Source organism: Scomber scombrus, chromosome 21 (genome assembly GCF_963691925.1).
Source record: "Scomber scombrus chromosome 21, fScoSco1.1, whole genome shotgun sequence".
NCBI classification, from domain to species: Eukaryota; Metazoa; Chordata; class Actinopteri; order Scombriformes; family Scombridae; genus Scomber; species Scomber scombrus.
The window spans coordinates 23,012,792-23,030,736 of record NC_084990.1 but is presented as its reverse complement, the minus strand read 5'-3'; the positions used below and the strand labels follow the sequence as shown (position 1 = coordinate 23,030,736).

Genomic DNA, 17,945 nt, shown 5'->3' with positions numbered 1-17,945 from the left:
GTTTGAAATAAATCAGATGAACGGTTCGAGAGATATGCGAATAACAGACAGACAGACAGACAGTCAGACGTTCCTGTCATTTATAGACTAGTTCATGATTGAAGTGCCACCGTCACAGCAGGGTTTATGTAAGTGAATGAGTACCCCCATAGTGGCAGTACACTCACGTTTCTCTTCAGATCGTATAAATCTTTTGCCTTTTACTAAAGGTTTCCGTGGAGAGGAACAATCTGAGTTCTCGTAAATTTTTCGATGCTTTGCCTAGTGCGGGCCTCCTTTAATGTCAAATGAAAGTGTAACTTCAGTATGGCTACTTTTGGTAACATATTGAAGCAACGCATTGTTCATTATCTATATCTTTTACATTTCTTATCCAAACAACGTAAAACTTTGGCACTGCACTCTCGAGCCTGTAGGAAGACACCTGTCACGTTTGAAATAAATCAGATGAACGGTTCGAGAGATATGCGAATAACAGACAGTCAGACGTTCCTGTCATTTATAGATAGATTCATTTATAATTCTATGTAACTCCACTGATATCTGTCATATTTTGCATATCATGTCTGCTTTTGAACAGCTACCTGCCATTGTTGTGAGGAATAAACCACCTTTGTAATCATCAACATTTTTTTTTTTTTTTTAAGTAACTATAATTTAATTACACTTAAAAAAAATAATTTTGTTACAGTTTAGTTACATTCATTTTGTAATTATGAAATTACCTAACGCCTTTACATGTAACTAGTTACTCCCCAATACTGTCAATTATAGCTTGTATAACCAATTAAACTTGCATTAATCAACATTTTTGTTTCTTCCGATTGTTTCTAAGTATATTACCTTCATTATTTAAACATAAGGAGTTAAAATACAACACACTGAAGAGTTATATCACACTTTAATCTTTGTGACATCATTCTTACGGGGTCACTGAGCCTGTGTCTGCTGGTTTTTTTTGACATGGTGATATAAACACACTGACATTTGATAGCTGGTGCCTTAAGTCTACAATTTGTAATAAAGACTTTCACAGTATGTCAGTTCACAGACTGAATGAAGATACTATTGAATCATTCATAAAAACCCTCTAATAGCTTACAAAAAGTACAGTATATTTCTTTTTTGAGTCCTTCTGCTTCATTAATCTTCTATATTCTCAAATGTTGCACTGCTGACATCTGCTGGCCACAAAACGGAAAAAGCACACTTAGTCCTGAGTTATTAAATTACACTTTATTACTGGCTCTATTCCAGTTAATTCAAGTCAGGAAAAAATATAAATTCCTCCATCAGTAAACAATTAACATTAAATCTCATTCTCACATAGTACAAGACATTCATAATTCACATGACGGTTGGCACAATTAACATACTCGGCTCTTTTAATCTCATTATTAAAAGGCAGCTGGATCCTCAGTCACAGATACATCAATACATAATGAATTTTATTTAGATGTCAAGGCTGTTTGAATCCCTATAAATCCCTAAAAAAAGGGATTTATGTAGCTTTAAAGTCACATGACGGTTCCTTGAATGGATTACGGTACCCAATTTGGAGCTAATTATAGGGAAAATGGAGACAGCTGTTTAATATACTTCCAATCAATCGCCCTTATAACATAAAGAGTGTTTTTGTCAGTGTACGGCAGGTCAAATGTGTCCACAAGCAAGTACATAATTCAACATGTATGAAGTATAAAGTTTCTAATAATAAAATAGATTAATATTTGCTTGGGTGTCTGAATTGGGGAATTGTTTGAAGGGAGTTCTTTATTTAATAAATTCAGCTCAACACCTTTCTCCATTTTCCATATAATAAACTACCAAATAATATATCCCATTATGAAATTATTGGCAAATTAAGGATCCGTAAACCAAAGTCAACATTAAAAATGAATTAAAAGTGAAACTTGTGCTTTTCAAGACGGTAAGACAAAAGCTTCCACTTCCAAAAAACAGGTTAACCAACTTTTGCTGTCAATGATTATTTAACAGGGCCGGCTGGAGTTTGCTCTCCTGTGTCGGTCAGTGCACTTTCTGTACAGTCAGCGTTCCTATTACCTTTTTTTTTTGTATATAACACATGACAACATGTAAAGTTGTACACAGTTTGAAAGGTTATGTCACACCTCTCTTATCCACAGTTACAGTGAAAAACGTCTCACAGTTAGGTTTCAAAGAGACATGATGACGTTTGGCTTATTGATGAGTCTTACACACATAATAGCACCTATTTAATCAACATCAAATACTTTCCATAAGTATCTACATGAGCAGTTACTTCACATGAGGTAAAGATGATTATTTTATCGATGATGAGGTTGTATTCTTGATGAAATCCCTTCTCATGGAGACAGTCTCTGGTAAACCCAGCCTCCCTCCGCAGCGTGCTGAAACTCCTCCAGCTCGTTCTCTCCATCCTTCGACTTGGTGAAGACGATGCGGTCGTGGAGTCTGTTGGTCTGACCCTGCCAGAACTCGATCAGGTTAGGCTTGACGATGTAGCCGCCCCTGTTAGCGAAGCATGTCACGACTTAATATGACATCTAGAATCTTAAAAAGGAGCCAAATCTAATTCATTTTTAGTCTATTTTAGTGCGAAGAACAGAAGAAGGGAATGCTTACCAATAATCAGGCATAGGCACTTCTGTATCCTTGTATTTCTCCTCTAGTTCTGCATTTTTCTGCCTTAAATACTAAAAAAAGAGGACAAGATTAAATTCAGCCTTCAACTTTTATATACAGTGCCGTTAAAAAGTATTCACCACCTAAATACTGATTTGAAGGGGGTAAATATTTATGTATCACTTATTTTAAATTATATATTTTTAATTCAGTTACATTACTTCATAAACACCTGTTTTCACTTTGACATTAAAGAGGTTTTTTTTGTAAATTCTTGTCAAAAACAGCCAAACTATATTGACCATGATTCGATTTATAAAAGGGTAAATTACGCCTTTTTAATGTCCATGTGGTTTAGTTTAAATTTAAAGGGTTAAAATGTGAAAATAAACGTATGAATAACTTGCACACATTCTTTTTTTGTGGACCCAGCATCAAATTTCTGCTTTTAATCCATTTTGAGAGAATATATTAGAGGATTATGGCAAAAATGTCTAAGTGGTGTAACCATAAAAACTTTGTACCAAATAATTCAACTTGCTTAAAAACAGTAAATTCTCAATAAAACACCATATCAACTAGTTTGGCATGATCTTACATTATAACTTTTATATTAAATAAAGGTAATGGAATACAATTGTTCTAAATATTACATTTACTTTGGTAACCATGGAGATCAGGAAACATTTACTTCTTTATATGATATATATATTTTTGGTCCTTACGTCTCTGTTGGGGACGGCAGTGCTTTGTCTGCTCACGACAGCCCCGATCTGGCTGCTCTTAGGTCGAGAGTGGAAGTAATCACAGGAGGTCTGATAGGGGATCCGCTCCACATTACCCTCGATACGAATCTACAAAACCAAAAGTTAAAATAAATTCATATTAATTCTAGAAAAAAAAGAAAAGTAAATCCACTGAAATATTAAATGAGACATTGAGTGATGCTGAGCTTGTACCTGTCTGTTCAGAGGCTCCCAGTAGAAGACCAAGCATGCATAAGGATTATTCTCCTGTGGACAAAGGACATTAAAAAAGTTAAATAAAAATGATATTTCAGTCAATGACCTTCATCAGTCATCAGCTCAGGAGCCATTGTGTGGTGTTGTACATAAATAACCAGTTTAATGTATTTCAGTCGGTTTTATTAAAGGTCATCTTGTGACCAATGTTCCTCTAATAATGCAGTTTTCTTGCATTTAACATGTTGTATTTCTTATTGTATTCTGTCTTTTGTTCCTTTTACATCTGTCCCTGTAAAGCATGCTGTAATCTCTGATATAATAAACTTTATTAATATTATTACTATAGATTTCTTGAGATATTATATATCATTTTATGCATTTGCAAGTAATGCCAAGGCAAGGCAAGCTACATTTATTTTTTATAGCACATTTCAGCAACAAGGCAATTAAAATTGCTTTACATAAAACATCAAATGCATCAAGACAGGATATAAAAGCAATGCATGGCAATATAAAAATACATTTAAGAGACATCCCCATGCAGGACCATTAAAGACTGAAACACTGACCTAAACTAAACAGAGGTGAGAGGATACCAATTAGCAGTGCAGACGTTGGATAAGATATGACGATGACCATATTAGTGAGTTTTGAGGCCACACAAACTCAATTATAGGACGTATAAAGAGGCCAGATTGTCGTGTTACTAACCAGCTCGTTCCCTTTCCGACTCTCGTAGTTTGTAAAGAATCTAAATCCTTCGTTGCTGTAACCTTTGAGGAGGACCATGCGGGCGGATGGACGTCCATCTCTGCACACACACACACACACACAAACAAACACAAAGTTAATACTGGATATGTCTATGTATAATATCATCATATTCATCTCAGCTTGTGTGTTAACCTTACTTGGTGGCGGTGGAGATGCACATGGCGTTTGGCTCTCCTACTGCGGAGCACTTTGTGGCGTCATCGAACCAGTTTCCAAACTGCTTGACCGGATCCAGAGACACGAGTTGACTCTCCTCGAAGCACTGAGGACAAAAATGATCCACTGTATATAAACACACAAAGAAACAAGACACTGCTGCTGATATATTAACTTCATGCAGACCTGTAATGACTCACTGACTCGTCTCATAGTGGGAGTTATGCATAAAGTCATGTCAGGTTAGATTTGAACATTTCTAAATATGCAGTTCAGTCAAGAAAGAGAGCATGAAAACTCCAATACCTGCTCACACACTGTACTATAGCTGCAGCCAGTAGTCAATTAATCCATTAATAGTTCAACAGTAAATACAACAAATTAATATTAATAATGTCCAAATTCTCTGATTCCAGCTTCTCAAATGTAAATAAATGTTGGTTAACTTAATATTTTTGCATTTTGGACTGTTGGATTTTTTTTTTGTAACCACAACTAAACATTTTTTTTGGTCTTTATTCTTTATTTATACTGTATCTATTTATTTATTTACTTATATTGGTTTTTAAATGCACTTCTGGGTTGTCACATAAGTAATTTAGCTATACAATGAAAATAAAGTGCGTGAATTTGAATTGATGGAGAACTTAATCAACTGATAAGTCGATAATGAGAATAATAGTTAGGTGCAGCCCTAGTGTGGACTAAAATGTGTCTGATTTGTAATCTTGTTTTAGATTATGACTACTGTTTATTATTTAAACCATAGTTTAGTCAATTTTAGACTATTTTAAAGCCACAATTCTTGTGCAAGCTGCAACATTTGAGACATTTGGCTTCTCTGGTTGGATAAGAAAAGCTTTCGTGCAATAAAACCTGTTAATATTCCTCAAAATAAGATGTAAAATGTTTGCACTAATGTTAACAAATCACAAGTTAATACAAAGGTTGACTGATAGTTAAAGTATTCATTCATTAGTTGCAGCCTTAGTGCGGACTTAACTGTGTCTGTGCCCCCAAATATGAATAAAACCCCTCAAAAACAGTCAAATAACAAAATCTTCCATTAGTCAGATTTATATTCTTGTTTCAGATTATGAATAATTCATTATTTAAACCATAGTTTGGGCAATTTTAGACTATTTTAAAGCCATAATTCTTGTAGCAGCTGCTTTTGTTCAGGCAGCATTTGAGACATTTGACTTCTCTGGTTGAGTAAGAAAAGCTTTTGTGCAATAAAACCTGTTGATATTCCTTAAAATAAGATGTCAAATGTTTGCACTAATGTCAACAAATCATAAATTAACACAAAGATTAATTACTGGTACACATATTCATGCATTAGTCGCAGCTGCTTGCTGTACTGCAGGGTTAGAGTTAGTTAGATTAAAGCAGCATGTTTACACGCTGCAGTATTTTATGCATTTAACAGTTGATTTACAACACTGTGACCTTGCTGAACAGCTGATTTAAGATGTAAGACTCAGCATAGGTCACCAGGTAACTCTTCTTAACTGTGCTTACCTCTTCATCTCCTTTGTATTTCTTCCTCATGTCACTCAGATCCATGCTGGTTGAGTCTGTTGTTGCTTTTCTGATGAACTTTTGTGCAAAATCGCTTCGTAGGCCAAATGTTATAGAGGCATGGGACGGAAGATTTCTGCCAAATAAACAGATATGGCTCAATAAATTGTTACTGAGTATGCGCCTCATGCTGGTCAAATTGACACTGACGTAACCACGCATCCGCTCTTACGTAAAAAAATTACGCAAACATAACATTTTAAGGTTTTTAATGCAGATTTTAATTATTTTAAAGTGGCAATCTCACAATTGAGTTTGAGATGTGTATAAAATAGAGTTTGTGTAAATAACATATTTGATTTTAGCATAAAAACGCTGCAGAGTGATGACGTTTGCATTACGCTGCGTTCAAGTCACGTCGTACAGACGAGAACCGAGAGGGAAACGCCACTAGTTGTAAAAAAAAAAAAAATAGCATAAAAGCCCTGTAAAACGAAATATTTAGGAGATTTATGACACTAACATATCCCACATTACAAAAAGCTGCATACTTGTGAACAAACGGGTGGTAAAATTGCTGCAAAGCTACTACAGATGGTGCTTACTTATAAATGCAACTTAATATTAACAGTAATGCATTAAAAGTCATCTAATCAATGACATAAATCAACTTAATATTTGTTAACATATGTATCTCCATGCCCTGGAGCTGGTTCAGCAAAGCACCTTCAGTCACAGGCTGATTATACTGAGTATTTTATTATTATTTATTACATGTACATCTTATATGTGTTTTATTAGCACAACTTTTGGGTGTTTTGTTTAGTAATAAGTTGTTTAGTTTTTCCCATTGGTAGTTAGAGATGTGTTTCTATGTGGTGTGTTAAGTGTGGCTTTCTTAAGTGTGGATGTAGCTGGTGTAAACAAAGTAAATCCCTATCTATCTATCTATCTATCTATCTATCTATCTATCTATCTATCTATCTATCTATCTATCTATCTATCTAAATCAGAAATTGTACTCAAGTACAATGTACTAGATTTCCAGCACTGTTGTATATGATGTTTATATTGTTTAATTAAATACAAATCTTGTAAAGGTAAAAAAAGGTTGTGTATTTTGTGTGGGGTTGTTGGGAAATGTGCTTTTTTTTGCTGTAAAATGTGGATCAATTCATATCAAATTTGGATGAAATGAAAAACAAATGAATCAAATAAAATTGCAAGTCAAGGTTACTGTACTATATGCAATTAAACCAAATAATACATATTTCCAAAGTAAAGTAAAGCGAGGATATATACAGCAGTAAGTGAAGTTCTTTTCTCCGACATGACCTTGAATGCATCACTTCTGTCGTCACTTCCTCTTTAAACATCTTCCTATCCAGCATGGCGGCGACCTTGTGTGCAAAATTACTACCGAAACAAGGTAATATTGAGTTAACTCTACATTTTCAACACTATCTATCTATCTGTAGTGAATTATCGTTTAATTTAATGTCTTTCTGGAGCTTTTTGGAGCTTTCATTGCTTAATTTAGAGCATGTTTACATTCATAACCTGCCGCAACGTCACTTATCAGCTGTTTACCGTTTTTTTGGGGGGGTGTTTGTGTGTTTCAGGATGGCTTCCTCTCACTCAGAGTGTCAGACATGGATCCAAAGCTGTGACTCGCCACAGGAAGCCCGTTCACTTCCTGAAGCAGAAGCTGCTGGCTGTCACTCAGTACATCCCTCCTACACGGGTCATTCCTCCAGGGGCCTTCCCATCAGACGCCAGCAGGGCCCCCACTAAGGTAATACTAGCAGGGCACCTACTAAGGTAACACCAGACAGGGACTGCAGCAGGGCTCCTACTAAGGTAACACCAGACAGGGACTGCAGCAGGGCCCCCACTAAGGTAACACCAGACAGGGACTGCAGCAGGGCCCCCACTAAGGTAACACCAGACAGGGACTGCAGCAGGGCCCCCACTAAGGTAACACCAGGCAGGCACTGCAGCAGGGCCCCTACTAAGATAACACCAGACAGGGACTGCAGCAGGGCCCCCACTAAGGTAACACCAGACAGGGACTGCATCAGGGCCCCCACTAAGGTAACCCCAGACAAGGCCCCCACTAAGGTAACACCAGACAGGGACTGCAGCAGGGCCCCTACTAAGGTAACACCAGGCAGGCACTGCAGCAGGGCCCCCACTAAGGTAACACCAGGCAGGCACTGCAGCAGGGCCCCCACTAAGGTAACACCAGGCAGGGACTGCAGCAGGGCCCCTACTAAGGTAACACCAGGCAGGCACTGCAGCAGGGCCCCCGCTAAGATAACATCAGACAGGGCCTGCAGCAGGGCCTCCACTAAGGTAACACCAGATAGGGACTGCAGCAGGGCCCCTACTAAGATAACACCAGACAGGGACTGCAGCAGGGCCCCCACTAAGGTAACCCCAGACAAGGCCCCCACTAAGGTAACACCAGACAGGGACTGCAGCAGGGCCCCTACTAAGATAACATCAGACAGGGACTGCATCAGGGCCCCTACTAAGGTAACACCAGACAGGGACTGCATCAGGGCCCCTACTAAGGTAACACCAGACAGGGCCCCCACTAATGTAACACCAGACAGGGCCCCTACTAAGGTAACACCAGACAGGGCCCCCACTAAGGTAACACCAGCCAGGGCCCCTACTAAGGTAACACCAGCCAGGGCCCCCACTAAGGTAACACCAGACAGGGCCCCTACTAAGGTAACATCAGCCAGGGCCCCCACTAAGGTAACACCAGCCAGGGCCCCCACTAAGGTAACACCAGACAGCGTTGGGAAGGTTACATATTACTAGTTACTCTATTTAAAATTTAATAAGTAATGTAACTATTTCAATTACTTTTATTACCATTAGTTAGACATTATGAATTAATGCCACTGCTTCACTAATATCTACTTCAAACTCTTCTCTTCTATCAGGAGAGTGATTTGGTGCTACTCATGAGGAAGGATTTGCAGAAGGTGTTCCAGGACTGTAGGATGCTCGCTGTGGTTCAGAACAACGCCAGTAACGCCGAGGACATGCTCCTCCTGAAGAACCGACTCCACAAACACAACATCTTCATCAAGTTCTTCCCCAACCAGGTAAAACCGAGTCCACACCAAGGTAAAAGTGACAGTGACAGTTACCAGTAGGGATGAGAATCAATGAGGTTTTATTGATACCAGTACCTTTATCGTGCCTTATGAATTCCTTCTTATTTATTTCAGTAGTAATGCAGACCGTCAGTCTATGTTCTAACCCTCTTTAGTGGTCATGAGCTTTGAGTAGTGACTGAAAGAATGAGACCACAGGTACAAGTGGCCGAAATTAGGGGCACTTAGGGCCTGATTTACTAAAGGTTTGCATGTGTAAAAATGTGTGTGCAAAATACAGGAAGGAGAAAATGTTAATATGTTATTTAGCACGCGCATTGTGATTTACCAAACCTGAAGGTAGTTTTTCTGATGCTAACTGCGTCTATAAATAATACCTTTTGAAGGGCAGGTATTAACCGGCTGTTACCATGGAGACGAGGAGACAGAGGCACAATGACAGAAGAGAACTGACTTTTTCCACCCATGTTAATATTTTTGGTTTTACTATCAGCTTTGACTTTGTCACAAATACTCTCCTATATGTCAGTCTTTCTGGTAATATTAGTTGTTGTTATAACTCAATATATTAGTTAACCTCTTCCACTAGAACCTGATCACATTTCATTTTGTGCTTGCAGCTTTCTGCTCGTCCAAACTCTCCATTAAGACACAAAACCCTCATTTAAATACTGCTGTCTGCACCTGTTGCACCTGTTTTCATTTACACAGTTATTATTAGTAGATCACCTGCAAAACGCATGCAAACGAAACATGCAATCTATTGCACTGTTCATGCAATCAAGTACCCTTTATTTGGGATCTTAGTAAATCAGGCACTAGGAGTATGGCTGCTACTCCTTCACAACAAAAGGAGCTAGCAGAGGTGGTTTGTGCCTCCTGGACGTTTCCCTTTAGAGGTGTTCAGTGTTGTCCAATTGGTAGGAGACACAGAACAAGCTGCAGTGATTATATATCTCTCCTGGTCTGCTGGGAACACCTCTGAATCCCTCAGGAGGAGCTGAAGGGTGTTGCTTGGGAGAAGGATGTCTGGGTTTCCTTACTCAACCTAATCACATCGACCTGCTCCTCATTTGACATCATTGTTTTGTGATGTTCAACCATCCAAAAAATACGCCGACATCGATTACAGGAATTAATAATCTCATAGACTGAAACTGGTTCTCTCCTTAGTTACCACACATGTTTTTATAGTCAAACCTTTTATTTTCTTTATTTTAGAGTATTGTAAGTGATTTATTCTTGTAGTCCTTATTTGTTGGCAGCATTCCTCTTGCTGTAAATCCATTTTCTGCTGCAGATCAGTAAAATAACCAATAATCAAGGCTGAGATCTCCAATGTTTCTTTCACACTAAATACACATCTTCCTCTTAAATATTGATTTTACAACACATGTTCCTGTGTGGGATCATCAAAGGTTAATCTGATCTTCTACTATGCTCGTTTCCAGGTGGTGCGGTCGTTCCTGCAGGACGGTATCTACTCCAACATGACTCCTCTGTTCTTCGGTCCGACAGTCCTGATTGTCTGCAAAGAGCCGAAGGTGAAGGAGATGCTGAAGACTCTGAGATCCAGCCCACAGATGACGCTAATGGGTATGTTGTTTTATCTTTAACATCAATGCACATCAAACTTTAAACACGCAGAATCATAATTATATGTTTGCTACACATGAAATACAGTGTGATGCTTCCTGAACGTAGGAATAAACTGAGAATCATTGAGGGCCGAGACGCAGCTTAATAACAGTAATGTAATATAAGATGGCAAATAAAAATAGCAATCATTTTAAAATAATTAAAATAGTACATAGTAAAAGTAGCTAAAAAATTTGAATAAATACAATATAGAAAATCAACTAAAAATTAAATCAACTGACTTTAATTAACAAATATAGTTTAGTATATTTCTGTCATTTAACTCAGATACACACGTATAAATACAGTAAATAATTATCTCCATTAGAAATAGTGATAAGCCAAAAATGGAAAAATAATCAAATAAAAAATTAATTAATTAATAAAGCAGTTTTATTTATATATTTATAAATATCTGGATATCAGAGAGTTTTTGGTAGAAAATAAGAAAAAGATAACTATTACAAATATTTCACCACAGTCCACATTTATATGCTCAGATTTCTTTCTTTTTTTTTTTTTTTTATAAGATAAAATAAAATATTCCTTTATTAGTCCCACAGTGGTGAAATTTACAGTATTACAGCAGCAATAATAGAAAGAAAGAGCATCAATAAAAAGAATAAAGAACAATAAATAATAAGTAAGTACACAAGCAATAAAAACAATATAAATATAGTAAAACACTGACACCTTGATCTCAATGCATAGCAGCCCGTCTTCTCTGATATTAATGAACTTGTGCTGAAAATAACATTATTATTATTATTATTATTATTATTATTATTATTATTATCATTATTAAAGCGTCTCTTCCTCTCATCAGGCGCCTGCATAGACAACACACTGCTGAGCCCTCAGGGTGTGTTGAGCTACTCCAAGCTGCCGTCGGTGTCGGTGATCCAGGGCGAGCTGGTGAGCGGTCTGACGATGCTGACCTCACACACGGCCTCCATGCTGCAGCAGCACCCGGCTCACCTGTCGGCTCTGCTGCAGCAGTACGTCAAACAGCAGAGCCCCGACGGAGCCGCAGAGGAGGCACCCCCAAAAGCAGAGGAAGCCACGTAGAGCTTCAGAAAGAAACTTACTGGGACTGTTAACTCGCAGATTATGCAGCCGCTGGGAAAGATGGTGATGGGGAACTGTGGAGCAACAACATTCATATCCAAGTTCAGCTTTGAGGATTGGAGATGGTTGGTTTTCCTCCCAGTCGTAAACATCTGAGTGGAGCTGCAGACTGGACTGGTTTCAGTGAAGCTTTGACTGAACTGTGCTGCAGAAACATCAGTGTCGCCTGAGTTATTCTGTATATTTAAGATATATTGTCATACATAAATAAATGATATCAACACAATTAGTCACTGTCAATGAATTTGGTTGCTTTTTAATGATGGATTGCAATTGTTAAGTTTGATGTTTTTGGTATCAGAAATTCAAGTAAACTAGAAACTAAGGGGGGAAGGAGATAAAAGGAACATAAAGCAATGTTAATAAAGCCAAAATATGACTTTATATGCACAGTAATAGAGCCTGGTTCTGCCTGAGGTTACTTCCCGTTAAAGTGGAGTTTTTCCTTGCCGCTGTCACCAAATGCTGCTCATGTGGGAATGTTTGGTGTCTTTAAATTAAATTAAATAGTATGGTCTAACCTGCTCTGAGTGTAAAGTGCCTTGAGATAACTTTTGTTGTGATTTGGAGCTGTATAAATAAACATAGATTGATTTATTGAACGATAAAAGTCACCTGAGAGTTTCCAGTCTGCAGTGTGAACAGCAGCTTCCCTCCTGAATCCTGCAGGTTTTTGTTATTAAGCTATTAAAGGGCATTATGTGATTTCTTAGCATTTTAAATCATAGATTAAAAAAGCATTTAATTGATTACCTCAGTTAAATTCATAATCTGTCATTGAGACATACAGAACAGTAGCAGCTGGTGCGGCAGCGGCGGCAGCAGTGTTGTTTTTAAGGACATAAGTAGCATCATGAAAACCACTCCAGCCAAAATAAACACAAGTGGTCACATATCCTGACACGTTAATCTGCAGATTACAGTATGTTAATCTGGGTCAGTTAGTCTATTATGGCCTGCTTTTTCTGGGAGAGACAGACACTACTCACTTCCTCGTCGCACTCCTCGATTGTCACAACAGTTTCATACACATATTTAATTCAGAATCCAATATAAACTCTATTTAATGCATATAATCACTAGTAGTTTTACTATTATCAGGTTAGAGCAATTGGCACAACTCTGAAAATCATTTAATGTTGATATATTTAATAAAGGCTGCTTCATCTGCCATGTTTAGTGCTGTAATGTTGAATTAAATGAGTAAATACACCGATAAGCAACACAAATTACATCTTTTATTATAAAATATGAACATATATGACCTCACATGTTGATATTTAAACACCATATCCTGTCTATCCCGTCACCTACTAACATAATGCAGCCTCTTCCACCCCCACACTCTGTTTTTTTTTTAAGCTTCAAAATGAGTAAATGTGCAGAGTGATTGGAGGGATGGGTCAGATTTACCCTCCACTACATCCCTGATAGACACTCTGTGTAATTCCAGCTAATGCGGATAATGTCCAGGACACTTTGCGCACGGCGCACGCTGCCTGACGCGCAGCTCTCCTTGGATTTGTGCTCGTGTCACCCGCCGGCAGAGAGGGCACAGATTATGTAGCCAGAATAAATGATCATCTGTGGATGTAACATGTAGTTGGGACTCTTTTTTTGCTGTTTTTTTAGTGTGAGAAAGCCTCCATGGAAAAAAGGATTTGTTGGTCGAAATGTTGATTTAAGGCAGATTCTTCAACGTCAAACGAGGCTTTTGTTGGATTTATCAGGTGATCACAAAACATGATGAGAGTCGGAGGTGAATTTCAGGTAAGAGCCTTTCTTTGTTCCTGTGTGTGTGTATGTGTGTGTGTGTGTGTGTGTGTGTGGTTTCTGTATCATTATCTCTAAAAAACATGATTGAAATATGAAAGTTTTGGTAACATTCTGATGCAAAAACACATCAGATTATCCAAAATCATTTCACAATTCTATCTAATGTGCAGTAATCCCTGCCGTGTACACACTGCTGCCACCTGTTCATCATGTTCAAATAAAAAAATCACGTTTGCTTCAATCTGTTAAAACTTCTACTTCACTTGTGTGTGCTGCAGCAGTGATATCTTAATGGGCTTTAGATTATAGAGCCTCTGAGGCCCTGAATAGTTCACAGGAGCCCAAAAGGACTTCAGTTGACACCAGTTCACTGTCACTAAGGACGTGAACCAACCTGGCTGCTAATAATGAACCATTTCCACTTAAATACATCAATGTTACTGTTACCTCTACTTACAGTCACACACTTTTACTGCCGTGCATCCAGTTAGTGACAGATTATAAACCTTTCATCACCTCTTATTTTCATTTATTAAACATATTTGTGCTTTGATTTAGTAAATAAACAGTCTGGAGGATCTTAACTTTGTACTGCCATTAGAATAAAGGTTGAAAAACAATAGGCTCATTCATAAATTAAGAGTTTTGGAACTATTTTTATTCCAGAAAAGAGATTATAAATGTTGTAATCTCTGTATTTTTTATCTCCATCCTACTGGCGTGACACCTGGGATGACTTGTTTTGCTAGAAATAATTTCCAAAATGATGCTCTCATGACCTTAATCTGTCTTTTCCCTTCTGTTTTGGGTCAAATATGAAGGGGAATGACTCTCTGACCAATAATTATTTGTCTATTTTGGACAGCCATCTTGCATTTTCTAATTATTCCCAGTGCAATTGCTTCACACTACCTCCTCAGATGTATATTTGACTGTAAATTAAGAGATTTTAATAACTAGTTTTGCAAAAAAAAAAATGAGTTGCACAGGCCGGTTTTCTCTGCAGGAGCTTTGAATCTGCAGCGCTCCTGCTTAGAAACATGTGGAACTTTTCTTCACCTCATTAAGAAAGAAAACAATATTCTTGCTTGTAAAAATCTTTCCTACCTTTGAGTAAGCAAGCTCAGAAAACTTGCAAATCCTTTCATCCTGTTTCCATCACATGTTTTCATTACTGAGGTCAATGACTCTCCTCCTCCTCCTCCTCCTCCTCCTCCTCCTCCTCCTCCTCCTCCTCCTGCAGCGCTTACATAACAGCGAGCCGGGCTGCTTCTGCCCAGATTTTAATGGATGTTTGTTTGAACTTCGGAGACTTTTGCTTCCAGGGAGATGACCCATATTCTCTCTGTTTTAAAGTTCAGTCTGATGTTGTTCTGCAGTGTTTTTTAACAACAGAAACAACAGAAGTTAAACCTGATACATGAGAGATTCCTCTACCTGAGTGAATAAATGGATTAAATGCTGCAGATGCACGGCCGGTAAAGCCTGAAAGAAGTGACCATGTTTCTTCTTCATGCAAATAAACTTTTGTCACTGTCTCATAAACATGTTCTGATACTAGTAAAGTGTAAAGTGTGATTTTTCACACTTTACTTTTACTTTACTTACATTTACTGCACTTTTCATTAGTGTACTTTATATTTTTCTCACTTGACTTACTTTACATTTACTTTAATTATTTTACTTATACTTCTACTTATATACTGGGTTCACATTTACTTTGCATTTTCTAACTTTACTACATTTTGCATTACTTTACTTATGTACTTACTTTACATTTACTTTACATTTTTTCACTTTACTACATTTTACTTTACTTACTTGCTTTACATTTACTTTATATCTTCTAACTTTATTACATTTTACTTTATTTTTACATTTATTTTACATTTTCTCAGCTTACAAGATTTTACTTTACTTACTTACCATTTACTTTACTTGCTTTATATTTTACTTTATTTACTTTATATTTACTTTACATTTTACTTTAAACACTTTACATTTACTACTTTATCATATCAACTGAAAAAATTGTGATTTTAAAGTTTTTTAGGACTAAAAGCTGCAAGAAATTAGCCGCCTAATCAATTAGTTGATCACCAGAAGGTTAAACAGCAACTATTTTGATAACTGAATAATGTTTTTTGTCATTTTTTAAACATTTATGCCCAAAAAATACTTGCTACAGCTTCTCAAAGTGAGGATTTTAAGCTTTTTGCATCATACATGATTGTAAACATCATTTTCAAGCTCTAATAGTCACATTTTTCTGACCTTTTCCCCTCACATTTTAATCTCTTCATCTATAAAATACCAGCCTTAAATAATCCTCAGATGAATTGATCATTACTTTCAGCCCCTACGTAGGACTGGGAGTGTGTTTGTGTCACTGCTCTCTGCCCTGTGATCATTTTGTCCAAGTAACGAGCTGCTAAATACATCCCTGGAAAAACCAATTAAGCAGAGGTCAGTAATCCTCTCCTTCCAGACGGCATCACGGTGGCACATATAGCTGCTAAAACAACATGTGCACAACATGCTGTACAGTATCCTGTGTGATCTGATTAGATTGCAATTTTGATCTGAAGCTATCACTATTATTTGTAATATTTAATCATTTATCGACATTGTGCATTATACTGCACACCTGGTCAAACAAATATCCACATATTTACTTAATGAATCAATATTTTAGCATAAAAATTAATAATATTTACAATATTTCCGTGTTTGAGTGCACAGGAGGAGACACAATAACATTAAAATCATCATCACAGCAGCAGCGACTCTAATACAAAGTACAGGATGTTCTCAAATATGAGCAACATCTGTTTGACTCAATCATAAAAATGGACATTGTAATATTCAGATATATTGGATTGGAACATATTTTACATTGTATTATTTATTTATTTGTTTATTTGAGCACTGACTGATAGGAGACTCTACATCCTCACAGACTGTTCCTCTCTTTAACTTGAGCACATTGATAAGAATCAGCTTATTTTCTTCATCATTTAGTCATTTAGTCGTCTACTTTTGTGTCATGTAAGATGTGCAAACAAATCATTTAGCCTCATTACACAGATTTTGCATGCACTCAACTCAGGTCAAATTATTTATACTAGAGCACCTATAAAAACAGCAAAAATGGTGAAAAAGGGGCTTTACAGAGACGGAGAAATACAATAACATAATTATGGGTAGCAGGGGTAAAATAAGTAAAATATGGATAAAAATCCTGCAAAAATAAAACAGTATTGTGCAGAAAAACAAATAAATTGTAGGAAAATATTAAATGGCCATGTAATGTAAGGTTCAGTTGTTCTGTAAGGTGATGTAAACCACAATTAAAGTAAGTATCGTATTGTTTATAGGTCGTTTTTGTACAAACTGACACAGAAAAAGAAGAAAAACTGACTCTTCAAACTGAGAAATGTCAATGTAAAGAAGCCTGACTGCAACTTTTGTCACTAAGACTAAAGAGTTTGTAGTTTATTGGATTTATTTATCTTGTTAACTTAACTTAAAGTGAGTTTCCACAGTGTGTGTGTGACTTTAGGATCCTCAGTGATCTATATGAGGATCCAGGATATCTGCAGAGTATCCAGGCAACGTTTACGACATCACAGGCTTTGGCCCGAAGGCTCAGCTCTCACCTCCGTTAGGTAACGAGATTACACAGAGCCCGACCTCGTCTCCCGCTCCGCTCAAAAGCTTTCACTTTCCTACTCTCGTGTGTCATCTTACGGCTCCTCGTAAAGGACAATATTAAATAAGATTTCAGAGGAATTCATTGAATTGAGAGCTTCTGGAAAATGTTGATAATGGCAAGTGTGGCTTATTTTTAAAGATAAAACTACTACAGAAACTTTATCAGCAACAATTTCAATAATCAAAAGTCATTTATCAAGAAAAAAAAGACATTTCACCTTCTCAAATGTTCTAATATGACTATTTTCTGCTTTTCTTTGATATATAGATGTATATTTTAACGTGTAAATTGAATACCTTTGTTGTGAAAGTCTCACCACAAGGTCCATTTAGCAGCTATTCTGGAGCTTTTGATCATATCACCTGATCTTCATCAACAGATGGAGTTTACCCATTTGTTTTGGGAATTGTAGAAAATAAAAAATCTCCTTTTTTCTGCTGGAAAAACAACCAATTTTATAAAAACTTGACCCATTTTCTGACATTTTGTTTATTAACCAGTGAATAA

At 37.0% G+C, this 17,945-nt stretch overlaps 2 protein-coding genes and 1 non-coding gene across 3 annotated transcripts; 2 read left to right on the top strand and 1 right to left on the bottom strand.

Moving 5' to 3' along the window:
- Window positions 1-159: 159 nt before the first annotated feature.
- Window positions 160-274, top strand: LOC134004062 (U5 spliceosomal RNA). The gene has a single exon (XR_009927792.1). It is a non-coding gene; the product is annotated as a U5 spliceosomal RNA (small nuclear RNA).
- A 943-nt stretch (window positions 275-1,217) lies between these two features.
- Window positions 1,218-6,236, bottom strand: pnpo (pyridoxamine 5'-phosphate oxidase). Its single transcript, XM_062442537.1, has 7 exons — window positions 6,048-6,236; window positions 4,505-4,629; window positions 4,305-4,404; window positions 3,588-3,641; window positions 3,354-3,482; window positions 2,629-2,699; window positions 1,218-2,514 (listed from the first exon to the last, which is right to left on the bottom strand). Exons 1-7 carry the CDS (start codon window positions 6,234-6,236, stop codon window positions 2,349-2,351), a joined length of 834 nt encoding a protein of 277 aa, XP_062298521.1. The 3' UTR covers window positions 1,218-2,348.
- Window positions 6,237-7,412: 1,176 nt separating this feature from the next.
- On the top strand, window positions 7,413-12,279 carry mrpl10 (mitochondrial ribosomal protein L10). The gene is made up of 5 exons (XM_062442611.1): window positions 7,413-7,476; window positions 7,670-7,842; window positions 9,005-9,169; window positions 10,633-10,777; window positions 11,646-12,279. The coding sequence occupies exons 1-5, from the start codon at window positions 7,437-7,439 to the stop codon at window positions 11,885-11,887; spliced, it is 765 nt and encodes a 254-aa protein (XP_062298595.1). The 5' UTR covers window positions 7,413-7,436; the 3' UTR covers window positions 11,888-12,279.
- Window positions 12,280-17,945: the final 5,666 nt, after the last annotated feature.